Consider the following 15,462-nt stretch of genomic DNA (forward strand, 5'->3'; position numbering starts at 1 on the left):
CAGGCCCCAGGCTATTAACAACCTGCAAAAATCGGTATGTTCTTTACTGATGTATGCAAGTGTTGAGTATTGATTGTCTCATTAATGGAAGCTTATAAATTCAGGAACTCAGGTCAAAGCTTGGTTTGGCCAAAGATGTTGGCTGGGACACTATCTGCTAGGGGTAACCACCAACTATGTCTTTCCAGAAACCATTATTACTCAGTAAAATCAATCCATCTCTCCATATAGTTTGCAACTGCATTCATGGAGTATGCAACAGTGGAATTACAGGGGATGGAAGTTGCACTTGCTTGTCTGGATACAAAGGGCTCAGCTGTGATCAGCGTAAGTAGATTGCTTTGTATGTAAGGTATATTCAACAGCTCTGATACAGTTAGAACTGGTGAGGATAAATGTAAAATTAGCCTTAGCTTAGTTACTTCAGGGCAGCCAAACATGCACTGAACCTCAAACCCTGTGTGTAAGCTCCCATAAGCATCATCACCGCTTTAATCACCAGAAAATTGATGACAGCGATGGGATCAATGGTCTCTAGATCAGGTGTACTTTGAACTAGTATACTGCAAAATGCAATGCCTCCGGTCACAGCAAACAAACACAACTTAACCTCTCACCTTTTGGTCCTCAGCGATAGCTGAATGTGAGGCCTTGGGGTGCCCTGCAAACTCCAGATGCACTGCCTCAGGACAGGATGGAAGACAACTGCAATGCACATGTCTGCCCAACTACCACGGGGATGGTACACAATGTGAACGTGAGTAATGTCCACGTCCACCGAGTTCTTTGTATACAACATCTTTGGTATTATAGTACAGATACTGAGTATGCTTTTGAAACAAATCCCACCATCTAATTGTTCTTTGGTTCACATCCCAAAGCAGCCTCGTGTACAAACTAGGTTCCTCCAAGATGAAACTAAGCCCTAAAATGTGCTTCAGAAGCACATCAGTTCAATTGCTAACAAGCTTCAGTCCATGCAACTAGACTAAAGCTAACAAAATCCCTGTGAAATACATAGCGTAGATACTAGGTCATCAGTGCTTACAAATCCATTCTCTTCACACCCCTCTACTTGCTAAAGTTCTACCTCGTAGTTCACTTCCATAAAAATCAACAACAGCAACCAAGGGCTTATATTTCTTGAATACTCATCATGTGGTGGCTCAGCTTCATCACTAAACATAAACTCTACAGACAAGTAAAGCTCATTTTAGCTTTCCTATTTTTCATGAAACAAAGTTAATTATATCTCAGCTAGAGGTAAAGGTCTACCTTAAAGTTGTCTTTAGGGACTCCTCAACTTGTCATGAATGTTCAAATTAACTCTATTACAAGAGTCCAGGCTTTCTTACAGTATGTCTTACAGCACCAGCTCTTCCTTCAAGACCAATTGCAATGAAAAGAATGGTTGTATCTGATACTGGAAGCACTATTTAGTAAATGTTGGCTTGGATTGGGCCACAACTACAATATTTCTTATCCTGCCTGGGAACATGTATATCTTGGAACATGTATATCTTGGTCCCAACTATGGTGTCATCCTCTCTGAATAGGCTTGAACACCATCCAAGAGCAAGACATCAGGAAGTCTCTCTTGAGGGAATGTGTTGATCTTTTAGTAGACAGCACAAGCAAGCAAGAGACAAAGAAACTGCAGCAACCAGCAGAGAAGGATGCTAGTATTGCTACCTCTCTTAGGTTTTGTATTGATGCAGTCTGTGTGGATGTTGCTCCTTTGTCCCAGTGTCTTTAGATACTGGCGTCATCTGTGGCTTAAACCAGAGCCTTTTACATTTGATGGTGCGGGAAGCAGAGGACAAGCAGCTCCAGCACAGCTAAATATGTGAGGACAGCAGTGGCTGCACCAGACTCCGCTTGGAGGTGGCAGGTTATGGTCGATTTGAGCATGTGAATACATGTGTACATGTGCGATTTCTCATCAGAGCACAAGAAAAGGCTTGAAAGTGTGAAGCTGAGCATTGCTAACTCTCTCAGTCCCAGATAAGGCGGGGAAAATGGAGGAGGAGAGGGGAAGGCAGTGAGCAGCACCACCTTTTAGGTGAGTCCAGGGCCTGCTACCTTCCAGCTACAATGTGTGCTTGACCACAGCCTTAAACGGGACACAAAGGTGTGAGAAGGCATTCTACAAGCACTGCTGGACTATGAACAAGGACAAACAATGTCATTGCCTTGACAAAAAGGGCTCATGGAAATGACTAGTGAGCTTCCAGTCCAGTCCTGAAACTACAGCAGTGTGGAAGACTCAAACAAAGCACTTGCTGACCAGTTTTCCATATATGTGAACAGATGACATTATAGTGTTTAATTACCGGAAAGAGAACAATGAAGGCCTATTGTACTGAGAAATATTTTCCAACTGATCTAACACATGCTTAAATCTTGTCCAGACCTCATATCACCTGCCTGACCTTCTCTAGTTAAAATCCACCAGAGAACAGGAAAATAGTTGTGATATTTTAATTAGGACATTACATGTTTTAATCTGTTTAGAACTCAATTTGCCAAGTTAAGAGATCATTTCTATTCAGAAACAAACAGTTGGTTGCTATGTTAGTATAAACACATTCCTCCCTTCTGTCTTCATGCTGCCACAATACTTCGGACTTGGCTGTTATGAGAAATTTAGTCTACCCGGGCTCTGTTTGGCATGGAGATGGTCTGGCAATTCCTCATCTTCAGCTTCAGAACTGTGGGGCAATAATTCATTTATTTCTTTTTTCACAAGCTATCAACCCATGCTCCAAAGAGGTTTGTGATCCTAATGCTGACTGCATTTACCTCGGACCAAATCAACACAAATGTACCTGCCAAGAAGGTTACAGAGGGGATGGTCAAGTCTGCTTACCCATAGACCCGTGCCAAGCAACATATGGGAACTGCCCTGCCCAGTCTACCATTTGCATATATGATGGCCCAGGAAAGGTTAGTGTTGAACAAGTGCCCCAGACATTTCCTATGTCAGCTGCCTATGAAGGAATAAAACGAAACCATGAGGTTACAGGAACAGACCTCAGGGAGGCCAAGTTGTACCCCTTGCTTTGGCATAAGCCCTGCTGGTGACCAGGAGTGGGCCCCTTTACCTCTCCCTCTGTGCATCTATGTGGCGCTTTCCCCAAAATGAAGGCACTGAAATGAAGCATCTCCCAGTTAAATTTTCCTTCTCTGACTGCAGGGGGCTTGTAGGACCAGTAGGCTCCTTACACAGGTACCACAGACGAATGCCTACAGTGAATTTATTTAGGAAAGAAGTAATCTGGGTCTTTGAAGGCTACCAATGAAAGGGACCATATAGACTGCATATTATTCATGTTGTTGGGCACTGACTCAGGCTTCTCTGTGTAAAATTCTTGCCAATGAGAAAACGAGACTTCAGAAGAGGATGCCTGTTTTGCCTGGACACCCTGAAGAGCCCAAAATGAGTCAGTCATCCAGGGTCGTCGTGCAGTTCATGTTCATATAAGTGCTGATATGCTTCGCTTGTTAATAATATGTGTCAGCACTCATTTTGGGAGGCAGAGCACTGTGGGAACAGAGGTAAAATATCTGAGTTGCCCACACTAATTTCAAATGTTTTCTGGTCACAGAAATGAATCTAAAGGGCTTTATCTGAAGCAAATGTATCTGAGAGTCAGTAGTTTTTTGGGGTGGATAAAACCTAGAAGGGAGTTGTATAAATAGAGATAAGTTTTATGCTTGCATCATCTCTAGACTCTAGTTCCAGAAAGTATACTGAAATCCACAATTTGTGCATGTCTAATTTTTCTCCCTCCTCTCCCATCCTTCTGATTTAGTCTCACTGTGAATGCAAGGAGCATTACACAAACTTTGTACCTGGGAAAGGATGCAGCATGACCGACATCTGCAAAACAAACAACACCTGCCATAAAAAGGCTAAATGCTCGATGATCGCGCCAGGACAGATTACGTGAGTCTTTTTGCTTATTAAAGCTTTCATCCAGTTTCTCCCTCCTCCCCCTAGTAAACAGGCTACTAAAACAAATCCAGTGGATGAGCACCTCTTGAAGTTATCATTAATGGTTTCTTTATCAAAGACAAATTACAAGATTTAATGGGGTTAGGGTCAACCAATTAGCATAGTGTTTGATTTCATCTAGTCCAATTGCTAATACCTACTAAGTTTTATTTTTATAGCACTCAGAGGTCATTTCCACACTAGTAAATAAAAAGGACCGGGACCTCTTTTCTGTTCCTGAGAGCAAGCAGCATGGTCTGGCTCACAGCTCAAGTCTCTTCTTCCAAAAGAGAGTAACTGTTTTTTGGCAGCGGTCCCTGGCACACGCTGTCTCTTCAGCTGTGCTTGGGCACTGCCTGGGAAAATGCTACTTGGTGTGGGCCAGAAACATGCCAGGCAGCATGCTAAAAATTAATCAGCATTAATTATCCTGGGACAGCACTGGAGCCCTGGCTCTTTTTACTATACTAGTACTAGGGAATCTGACCCCCATGCTGTGAAAACAACACCAACTTCGGCAGACTCCTCAAAGCCTTAAGACAAGCACGTGGGAAACTGCAAAACCTCTGGCAGAGTTTGTTTTCTTGTACAGAAATTTGATACACAGGTGTTAGGAGGAAAGACAGTTTTAACAGTAAACTTAAAGCTGTCTTAAACCGAACAATCTGGATTACATGTTTCTATAGTCCAATGGTGGCTAGTACTGGGTTTAAAGAGGTGTCCCTGAAATGTTAGTTTTCAGGAGCTGAGAGTTTGAATGTGAAAGACAAGGCCATCAGTTGTAATTTGGGAACAAATTATTTATACAGACAGAAAGTGATCACTTGGGAAAGTACTCTTATTGCCAGTTCTTGCTTCATCATGAGGCTTTCTCTTACACTGTAAGATCAACATCTCTTTTGTATAAGCTACTGTGCATTTCAAACATGTTTAGAATATCCCCTAGTTCATTTCCAGAGTGAACTATACTGTTTAGACTACGCTTACTCTATACTTCTACTATACTTAGCATAGTAAACTACTATACTGCACAACATGAGCTGAAAATTAAAATGAAATTCCACATTACCTAAATCCAGACCTTTCCTTCCTAATTTGTCACTGTTTCACTATTGCAATTTTAAACACCTGAGGAAATTTCGAGAATTTTAGAATGGGAAAATTAAAAATTTATGACTGCAGGGGTGAAACAAGCAATCCAAATACTTTGCACATCATGAGTTCTAATGGCAAAAACAAATACAGAACAAAAGGCCGAGATTCAGACCAAAATAAAACTATCTATTTGGCAAAAAAATTCAAATGATAGCGTATAGTTTCCCACTAAGGAAAAACCATTTATGAAGGAGGAACTTTGCAAACAAAAACATCGATTGGTCAGTGCAGGCACAGTAAATTATTTCTGATAAATGACAGACTATATTTTGGCTGCATCCCAGATTTCAAATGTATTTTGGAGGGCTTGTTCTGGTGGTCGTTTTTTTTTTTACTTCTTCTAAACCACAAAGCTGTAACAGAGGTCACAAACCTGCATTGCTTCCTTTCTTTTACTTTTGGTTTTATGAAAGACACAGTTGTGCTGTTAGCTTCCCCCATACAGAGTCACTTCTACTTCCTCCAGAATCCAATGATTTGTACAGGAAAAAATCTCTTATACAAAGATGTAGAAAAGACAAACAGCTTGTGATCACAGCAACCTCCTGGAAAATCAAGATTGTCTCTCTATTCTGTTCCCATATACCTCTTTCCTCAGTGATTGCTTACACTTTCTGTGGCCTTGCTTCAGTGCAGTAATTATGTTTAATCTTGCCCAGAAGCTATGAAGCTTCAATTGGTGGAGAATTGTACTGCATATTGGGCCATAACCTCTCTGGTTTCCGAACAGAACTAGGTTTACCTCAGCTAAACTCAATTATTTTCTTTTTTAATCTCACTCTTATTTTCACTCTGACTATGTCTTCAATGTAGAAAATAGTAGCTTCATAAATGAAAACTCTATGATACAAGCTTCAGCTAAAATGGAGACAGAAAGCTGAGCTCTCCTTTACTAGAGAGATACGAATCTCTTTCCCCTCCTGGGTAAGCTGAAATAGTAACAGCTCTTATCTTTTTTGGTCCTGCCTATACTGACCATGCAGCACATCATGAAACAAATAAACTACTAAGTTTAAATAGTCCAGTGGGGTTTGTTATAAAGCTGTTCCTCTCTAGAGGCACCCAGCCCCTGCAGGTTGCGCGTTCAAAGCAAAACCTATAAAGCCATGTGCAGGATGAGTTGCAAAACAGATCCGCTAGACAAAGTTAAGACAAAACCAATCTCATCAGTCTTACCAGCCAGCCACACAGAGCAAAGCTGAGAGAAGGGGTGAGGGTACAGACAGGTTGAAGGGTTTGGTCCCATATAACAGGTGCTAATCTGCAATTGCTAAATGCTTTCCTTTGGCAGACAAATCCAAACCATGTTACTGGATACCTACTCATTTATAAGCAATGCTGTCCTCAAAAACTACATTTCAAACTACATAGGTATTTCTGCAGTTCACTGTACCCCTGGAAATTATAGCCAAGAAAATTACTATGTTTAACCACCTGATTCTTTAGGACCATTTGCTGAAAAAGAGAGGTTTATTTTGAAACCTGTATCTGGTTTGTGCAATATTTCAAGGGTAGTTTCATTTTTCTACAACTATTTCTCTGCTCCTTTGAAGCCTGTTTTTTTAATTCTCAGCTCAGAAGCGAAGGGGGCTATGTACACCCATACATCAATATTTAGCCGCCTACCCCTATCAGAAGAAAGAGATCATCTCCCAAGGAGAAGCTGCTCCTGTCCTCCAGCCTTAAACCATTCATGCAGGCTCCAAAGACATATCTTCTGCCCAAGAGATCCCCTTTAAAAGAAGAGGGCTCCCCATCAGAATTTAAGATGTTTTTAGACTGCATTTTTTACTCAGGACCAGAAGGAGTCAAAGCTTGAGCCTCTTGGCCGAAATCCAAGCACCCCTCTGAGTCTATATACTGCCACCCAGACTGCAGGCACTGTGGGGATTTTCAAATATTGCTATCACCAGAGAAACAGCTACAGTAAGACCATACACGGGAAATAGGAGATGATTTGGCATCAGATTGGTACTACTGTGGGATGTGGGTGGCAGATGTGTGATTGTAACAACCAGCACACGCAAAAGATTAGGTCATCAGGTATATAAATAACATCTTTTAGTTGCTAGAATAATGTTCATTCTCTTCAGAAAAATATCCAGAGAGATTAATCATTGTAGATAGGACTTAAACAAATACAAAACCTGCTGGAGACTTAATTGGGAAAGGGACTATTAAAAGCCAATATTTGGCAACACATACCGTATAGTTGTTTAGCCTCCTAAATATAGTTAGGGTTTCTTTCTGTGCGCATTACATGTTGACAAGCACCTGCTCTAATTTTAGCACTGAAGATAAGTAAATGACTGAGCTGACACCACCAGCCAGTTTCCCAGGAGCAGCCAAGCAGGAGCTGATTTTCTGAAGAGTGCACCGGAAAGAGCTAAGATTGGCAAAACCGGCAGGCATCAATGGCCCCTCACGTTGAGGCAGGCTTCAAGAGTCAGATTTTTGAGAAAGTACTAACCAGCTCTCCTGCTGAGCAGTCAGGCTGACACAAGGTCAAGGCACATGCAAGTCCTAGTTGCTCTTTAAAACTCACAACCATTTGTACCCACCAGCACCTATCAGCAAGCTCATGTCAGTCATGTTGACAACCAACAATTTCTTCCCCAACTCTCTTGTGACGCTGATCCCTTTTATGGCTATAAGATTCCATTTTCATCAGGTGTTTCCTCCCTCAAAGGGCAGAAAATGTCAGAGTGACACTTGGGGTTGTTCTTCTATAAATTTCCTCTAGATTTCACCTTGACTGCAACATGCTACTTCAAATGCAGCCCACCTCAAGGCATTGCCTGTCACTCTCACGGGCACCACAATCTGAGCCTGCTTTGGACGTACGTAGGACTGGATCAACCATAGATCAGTGACACTTCTCACAGGCTGGAGTCCCCAGGGGACAGCCAGGATGTTACAGATGGGATGCCATTTCCAGTGCAGAAACAGCAGCAACATAAAGCATACATCTGAAAAAGCATGAAATTTCATGCTTTGGCAGTTTCAGAAAAAAAGATAAAGTTAAAAGTACAAGTATCATTTCCCAAAATGTTTGCATTACTTGAAAGGGCAGGATAACAACCGACCACTTGGTTTTGTTGAAAGGACTGACACCCCTTCCTGTCTTTTTCTAACAGTCACATACAGTTATCTCAAGGATTAATGAGCTGCCATCACCCCTGTCACAAATAACTACCATTAACCCTGCTGAGTCCCACACAGTGAGTGGGGGCTTGGTACACCTGCCTCCCCATCGTGAGGGTGACACCCCAAACATTTGTACCATACCTCCCCTTGCCCACAGGCAGGCAGTCTCAGTGGTTTTCTGGTCTCCAGCAACCATAACACATGGGGACCAGAGGTTGCACCGCAGCCAGGGGCGTCGCGCAGCCCCCATTCAAAAAGGCCCTGCAAGACAGACACCACTGCCTTCTGGCACAGCTGACAGAAGGACAACACATCAGGCAAGCAGCTACCAGGCTGCCCTACCCACTGACATACTTTACAGCATACAGAAGCAAAGATTAAACTAAATTGCATTGGTTCTTCCTGAAAATGCCTTCAGAGAAGCAATAGATAACACCAGGAGCAGGTTTAGCAAGAGCTTCGGTGACACCACAGTGCACTAGCGCACAGCTAAAATGAGGATCCCTTCACAGGTGTACGTGTCAGGGGGGCTCCGTGGGGAATGGGTTTGTGTGCTACGGAAACATCATGGAACGCCTCCAGGACCTGAATGCTGAGGTGGGAGGACAGTGGCAAGGCAAGCTGACATCTGCCTTATCGCTCATGGGTAAGTGACCACATGTGAGCAAGTTGATCTTAGAATTATAGAATCATTTTGGTTGGAAGAGACCCTCAGGATCATCAAGTCCAACCATAACCTAACCTAACTCTACCACTAAATCATGTCCCCAAGAACCTCATCTAAATGCCTTTTAAATACCTCCAGGGATAGTGACGCTACCACTTCCCTGAGCAACCTGTTCCAATTCTTGACAACCTTTTCTGTGAATAATTTTTTCCTGATATCCAATCTAAACCTCCCCTGGCACAACTTCAGGCCATCTAGCTCTGCTTTGCCCCAATGCTGCCTGCCTCAGGAAGGTGCCCCTGGATCGCACACTGCTCAACACAAACTCCATCTGATCACCTAAAGCAGCTGCCTTTGCTCCCTGTGCCATGCCATCTGCAAGATTTTCCTAGCAGAAGTGCTAAGCACATTCCCACAATCCCTCACACATCATTTGGTATCACCACTGGGTTTTGCCCCATAGTGGGACAAGTGGGATCATCCCACCTCCTCTCCCTCCCTGCCCCCATTGATTTGGATAACTGAGATTTGGTCTAGAATGATGCATAGAAGCCCACAAAAAACATGAGGATTCCCAGCTGGGTCCTTCCTGCCCAGTGCCCAGCCATCAGCAGTGGAATTTCTTTCATTGGAAAACAGGCAAGAGGAAGAGACTGATCCCATCCATGGTCTCCTTCACCCTCAGGACATCACACCAGAGCACCTCAGCCACAGTTGGTGGGTTTCCCAGTTTCTAATAGTCCACAGAGGTGAGGTGGAGCCCCTATCAGGGCTCACAGTTTGCAGCCTTTCACAGTTACTGCAGCTAACTTATGAAGAGAAGAGCATAACCATCTTCATCATCTTCTCTTGCAATGCCACAAATGTGAGCAATGAACAAACACTGCTAGAATCAAGTTGGATCTTCAAGTAACTTTGTAAATAAGGAAAATTTCCTCCTATTTAAAATAATTGCTCAGTCCTTTCCATTGGGTGCAGCAATTAAAATAAAGCTCCTGAATTCCTGACCAGAATGGAATAAGTATATCCCATAGCTGGCCAAGAACAAAGCCTGGCAGTGAGTGACCTTCACATTCAGCACTGAAGACCAAAATCCATTATCTCATCACTGAGAGCTCAGTTGCAGTTTCTCTGTTTCTCTTTATGTCTCTGAAAAGTGCCTGACATGCTTGGTGCCAGCACTTGTTAACAATAATTCAGATTTTATGTTCATTGATGAAGTTTTGGACATAAATGTGCCATTTGATTTACTAGCCAGAAGCTACAAAGACCTGTTAACTGCACAGGTTATTTTAAAATATGTTCACTCCACATTAATGTCTTTCAAAAACTAAGAATATACAGCAAAATAGTCCCCATTGTTTTGTAAAACAGTATATTCATTTTGAGGCGTATTCTCTGGTATGACATACCTATAGCAACTGTAAAGATGGTTTTAGTTCTGATTTTAAACCTCTGGAAAAAGAGCTGAAAATTAGAAATATTTAATTCCTTCAGCTACAGAATCAGTGGTCTCATACTGCTGTCTTGGAAACAGAAATACCATCTGGGTAGCAAATTAACTTTAATTAGCTTTCAGTGCATCAGCTTTTATTACCAGCACTGTGTTTGCTGATATTTGCAGTACCAGCAGGTTACCAGCAGCATATCCCTCACCCCAGGAAGGCTGAATTGATTTACATCACGAGGTCGTATTCCTGTAAACACACATCGCCAAAGAAACACTTTTCATGTCCATCACACTGGTCTACATGCCACAGAATATGGGGTGCCAGAAGCATTCTGAATGTTTTGCCTAATCCTGTGTCAAATATGCAGCAGCACCTGGATTTCACATCCCATCTGCCTCTCATCTTCCAATGACTTGGATCTTAGAATCTCAAATTAACATTTAGTAAGCACAGATAGTGTTCTTTCTTAATCTTCCCAGATTACACAGTTTACTTAGTCCCTTCCTCAAATGAGCTTTTCAATACATGTTTAAACTGTACTTTTTTTTTTTTCCCCTCTCTCCTTATAAGAAAATGTCTATGAGTGGCCGTTGAGTACTCTGGGACCATTTACCGTGCTTGTACCAACAAACAAGGGGCTCAAAGGTACAAATGTAAGTAAACAACAGAATGTTTCAAATTGAGGGGGATTTAGCTTCTTCAGAAATCTCATCTGTGTTAAAAGAGTTTTGATGCAACAGGTTCAGAAGAACTTTTCACTCTAGTACACTTCTGGATACACTTAAATCTAGGGTCCAGAGATTGTCTTTTTTCTACTTGAAAGAAAAACAAAGCAATTTCACAAGTCAGGGTAGAATGCAGGCATGTTTCAAGTAAGTTCGGGATAGTTTTACAAGGTTTTTTCCACTTAGTTGAGACAGGGTGTGCAGAAAGATCTGATTTTTCAGCAGGGAGGCCTACAGGTCACCTTTTATGTAAGGGTGATTAAAAAAACTTTTTTAAAGTTAAAAAACAACAATAACAAAAAAAGGTTGATATGCATGTGGTCAGCATCTAGTACCTTCCCTGAAGTCAGGACAACTCTGGAGGCACTTACTGCTCACGCAGAGACATGAGGGTGTAATCTGATGTGAACTGATACCAAGACAGGCCTCCATTTGATTCAGACACTATCACCTCACTTCAGGAGAAAACGTATCTTTTCGCAATGTAACAGCTAGAGGAAAAAAAGCATTCACCATGAGATTATTTTTAGGCGAAGCCTATATTGAAATAAATCTCTGGTTTTCTGCTCTTCTAGATAAATGATCTTCTGAATAATAAACAGAAAGCACAGTACTTTGTGAAACTCCATGTAATTGCTGGTCAGTTGAATACCAGTACCTTGAATAATACTAATGTGATATATACTTTGACGGGCAAGTCAGGAGAGATATCAAAGGGAGAAAAGGTAAGTGGCTCTCTAGCCTCCCTCAGCAAGAATATTACTCTCTGTTCACAAAACAAGGAGTATGAAAGGCCTTTCTGCAACAAGATGTCAGGTTGCAGGTAGCTGCTGGATTACAGAAAAAACACAGCTGTGTCTGTGAACTACAAGGAGTTCAAGTGAAACTTGAAACCTCATCAGCAAAGTTCCCACTAAAATCAGTGAAAATAAAAATAACCTTTAGAGATGCATCACTGCTGAGTGGCACAGCAGTCTAACACAGACCACTCTAAAAATGTTTGCTAAAATTAAGCCATCTTAGATCTGCAGGCACCACCAGCACAGCTGGGGTAACATTAAGAAAGCCTAGGTGAAGTGAGAGGGGGCACAGGAAGGGAAAAGCCCAGAGTTTATGTGCAAAACCTGTGCCTGCTCCTCACAGAGAGGAAGCCTCAGTTGCACTGCAGATCCCACCTCCCACTGAGCATCAGCCTGGGCATCCTCTGAATGATGCAGCACGTAGAAGTCTTCAACATAAATGAAACGCACGTGGCAAATTATCATGAAAAATATGGAGTAAAGTTCGTCACTAGCCCAGCTTATTTGATGTCAGAAAACATCATGATAGTCTGATCCCACAGTTTAAAATAATTGTTCTCTACAGCTGATATATTGGATCTTATAATCTAGAAATATTGCTCTTGGTTCATTAAATGTCTGTTGATGACTTAAGCCTATGTGAAGGCTGAAATCAAGTCCTTCTCGTATTTTTTAGTAGATCAGTGGTATCTGAAAAAAGAGATCTATTTTATTTCTTTAATGAATAGGTGCTCCATTTGTAACAGGAAAATATCACAGCTGTCTGAGGAGTGTTAGTTTCCTGCAGGCTTCAGTACAGTGCAGAATCAGCAATATTTTGTTGTTTTAAATATACATATAATATAAGGAAATGGCTTGTAGTCCCTCAAGATTACGGGACTTGACCCTTTCACTACAATCACATTTTAAATCATTTCCTGAGAGGCTTTTATTGCTGGCACTCACCAGAGCCCTTTTAGGTACACTGCTTTCCCCACAGGGTCTGTCCCTGCTTCTCTTTTGAACTTTGCTGCCCTGGAGAAAAATAACATGGTCCTGATCCAAACTCAAAGGAATTTTTTTCCATTTCCTTGACAGGCATGGGAAGCAACCTTTAGCCTCCTCAGATTTAAATGGCCCAGGTGTTGGCAATGGATGTGGGTGTTAGACTTTATTCAATATGCACACTCACTCTGTTGTAATTCCATAATAAAGAGCTCACTATCCATTGCCTGGATTCTTTCAGGATAATCAATTAAGAATCAGAATCCAAGGAGGAAGGAGGAAAGGAAAACTTTTACAAGGAAATATTATCGCTTCCAATGGGATTTTGCACATTATTGACAAAGCCATGGACAATGTGGCACCAACATTTGAAAGCAGCAAAGAGGTAAGCCCTAAGCTCTATATGTACACAATATCTGATTTTGCTTTAAAATATTTTCACATTAATTGAATGCAAAAGAGGATGACTGACAGCAGCTAGACAAACTCTACTGAGCCACTGTGCATCAACTCAGAGAAGCAACATTCAGTGACGCAGTTTACATGGCCAACAGACACTTGCTCTTCTGCCAAGCAGCTCTATGGAGGATTTAGTTGTACTCACTGCATTTAAGTTGCTCCTTGGGAAACTGGCAATCAAGATAAGTGCATTTCACTGAATTCCAGAACAACATACTAAAAGGGGAGAAGTCTGAACAGATAACAGGCAAGACTTGCTTTGAAACCAGCAATGCCCCTTCCAATAGGCTAATATTCTAAAACCTGATATTTTGGGGTGCTTTGGGGTTTTTGGTCCCCTGCTTTGCATACTTCCTTGAGATTTCACTTCTTATATGGCATTTTTGCAAATATTTTATCTCTCTGCCCCTTCTCATTGGGAATACAGAGAACACTTCCCCCACACCTACACTGTTTGTGTGTTCTCTGACTACACAGAATCTCAGGACAATGACAAACTAACTATAAGCCAGTAATGGCACCAGGATAAGAGTGCTACCATCTCAGCCATTTCCAGACACTACAGCCACACAAACAATTAAGGATATCCAAATGTATTAAGATCTGTAATAACTGAGACTCATGCAGTAATTTTAAAAGTGTCTAACAAGAATTATTATTCATTCTATGTTCCCAACTAAAATAAATCTTACTTTCATCTTATTTCAGGAAACCATAATGTCAGTACTTGAAGATAATGGAAGATACAGCCAATTTACATCTTTAATAGCGGTAAAGATCCAGAAAAACTATTTTCAGATGTTCTTCATTATTAATACATAATTACACTTCTTTTTTTTTTTAACAAAACAGAAAACTGGCCTGGGAATGGATTTACAGCAGGACAATAGGCCTTACACAGTCTTTGTTCCAAGTAATGAGGCTTTGAGAAATATGAAAGCTGAGGCTCTGGATTACCTGCTTTCTGCAGAGGTATAGTCTTTCCACAACACAAATCCTTCTTAGATGGTAAATATATGTGTATCTATACAGCAGATACATACATACATTGTCCAGTATTCATCCAAGATACGCTCAAGGTTTAAACTATCTCAAAAAATTAAAGCTCAAGATGAGACCTAGAGAGGATTCGGGGATCTCCCATTGTATAAAGTAATGACAAGCCCTGACACCAGACCTACTCCCCTACTCATGCCTGGACAGCCATATAGCAAAGCCTCCAACCCTCTCCTGGAAGGTGTCACGCTTGGTGGGAACAGTCAAAGGGAGCAGATGCCACAAGGGTCCTGTTACGTGGGAGACACTGCTGGTGGGGTCCCAGGAGATAGATACTGGCATTCTGTCCCCTGCACACCTCCTGTCTCTCCCAACACACACAGAAGTTGTGAAAGGCTCATGCTGAAATAAAAGTTGATACATGAGTGAGAGCATGGAGTGACAGGACACATGCCATGAGCTGAGCATCACCACTGGGCCAGAGTTTTCTGGTGTACCAGCTGGTGATGCCGTTCTCATTCCCCTCTCCTCTCACAGGTCAGGTAGGTTTGTGACTCATTTGGGGCTAAAAAGGCCTCTTCTTTGGCAGGGTTCGTGGAAGCTGCTGGAGCTGGTCCGATACCATATTGTCTCCAATACTGAGGTGAGTGCAGCTGCTTTACTGACCTGAAGTGTAAGAGCATTTTCAAACCCTTTGCTGCTCTGAAATCAGAAGCTTTTCAAGAACAATCTTCACTCAGTGCTGCACAGCAAGGCTGCAAGGGACAGCTATGTCTCTGCTTTAACTAAGGGTGGTCACATGAAGGTCACTGACAGAGAACACAAACCTTTCACCACAGTGTCACTAATCAAAATAAAACCCTGCTGGAGGCATGTTATAGTGTTTGGAATCATGGTAAATATAACACTACCGTGTTACATGCAAGTAACTATTTCCATTTAAAAATACACTTTTTGGTGATGGGGACTTAGGTCAAGTGGAAAAAAAATATACATACATATATATATACACATATATATGCATGCATATATATATATATGTGCATATATATATATACAGTCATTCTGAACCTCGGACCTG

The 15,462-nt window shown here is 41.8% G+C and overlaps 1 protein-coding gene across 1 annotated transcript in view; it reads left to right on the forward strand.

The window, feature by feature from the left end:
• Positions 1–15,462, forward strand: part of STAB2 (stabilin 2) — an 87,017-nt gene that overhangs the window by 12,085 nt on the left and 59,470 nt on the right. Inside the window, exons 6-16 of the mRNA XM_082066674.1 lie at positions 232–327; positions 632–757; positions 2,750–2,946; positions 3,816–3,949; positions 8,812–8,945; positions 10,988–11,070; positions 11,718–11,867; positions 13,168–13,311; positions 14,094–14,156; positions 14,238–14,357; positions 14,971–15,024. Coding sequence (XP_081922800.1) covers positions 232–327; positions 632–757; positions 2,750–2,946; positions 3,816–3,949; positions 8,812–8,945; positions 10,988–11,070; positions 11,718–11,867; positions 13,168–13,311; positions 14,094–14,156; positions 14,238–14,357; positions 14,971–15,024 — 1,301 coding nt within the window. The remainder of the gene's footprint in view (positions 1–231; positions 328–631; positions 758–2,749; positions 2,947–3,815; positions 3,950–8,811; positions 8,946–10,987; positions 11,071–11,717; positions 11,868–13,167; positions 13,312–14,093; positions 14,157–14,237; positions 14,358–14,970; positions 15,025–15,462) is intronic.

This window comes from Streptopelia decaocto (assembly GCF_964273445.1).
Source record: "Streptopelia decaocto genome assembly, chromosome: 1".
Lineage (NCBI taxonomy): Eukaryota > Metazoa > Chordata > Aves > Columbiformes > Columbidae > Streptopelia > Streptopelia decaocto.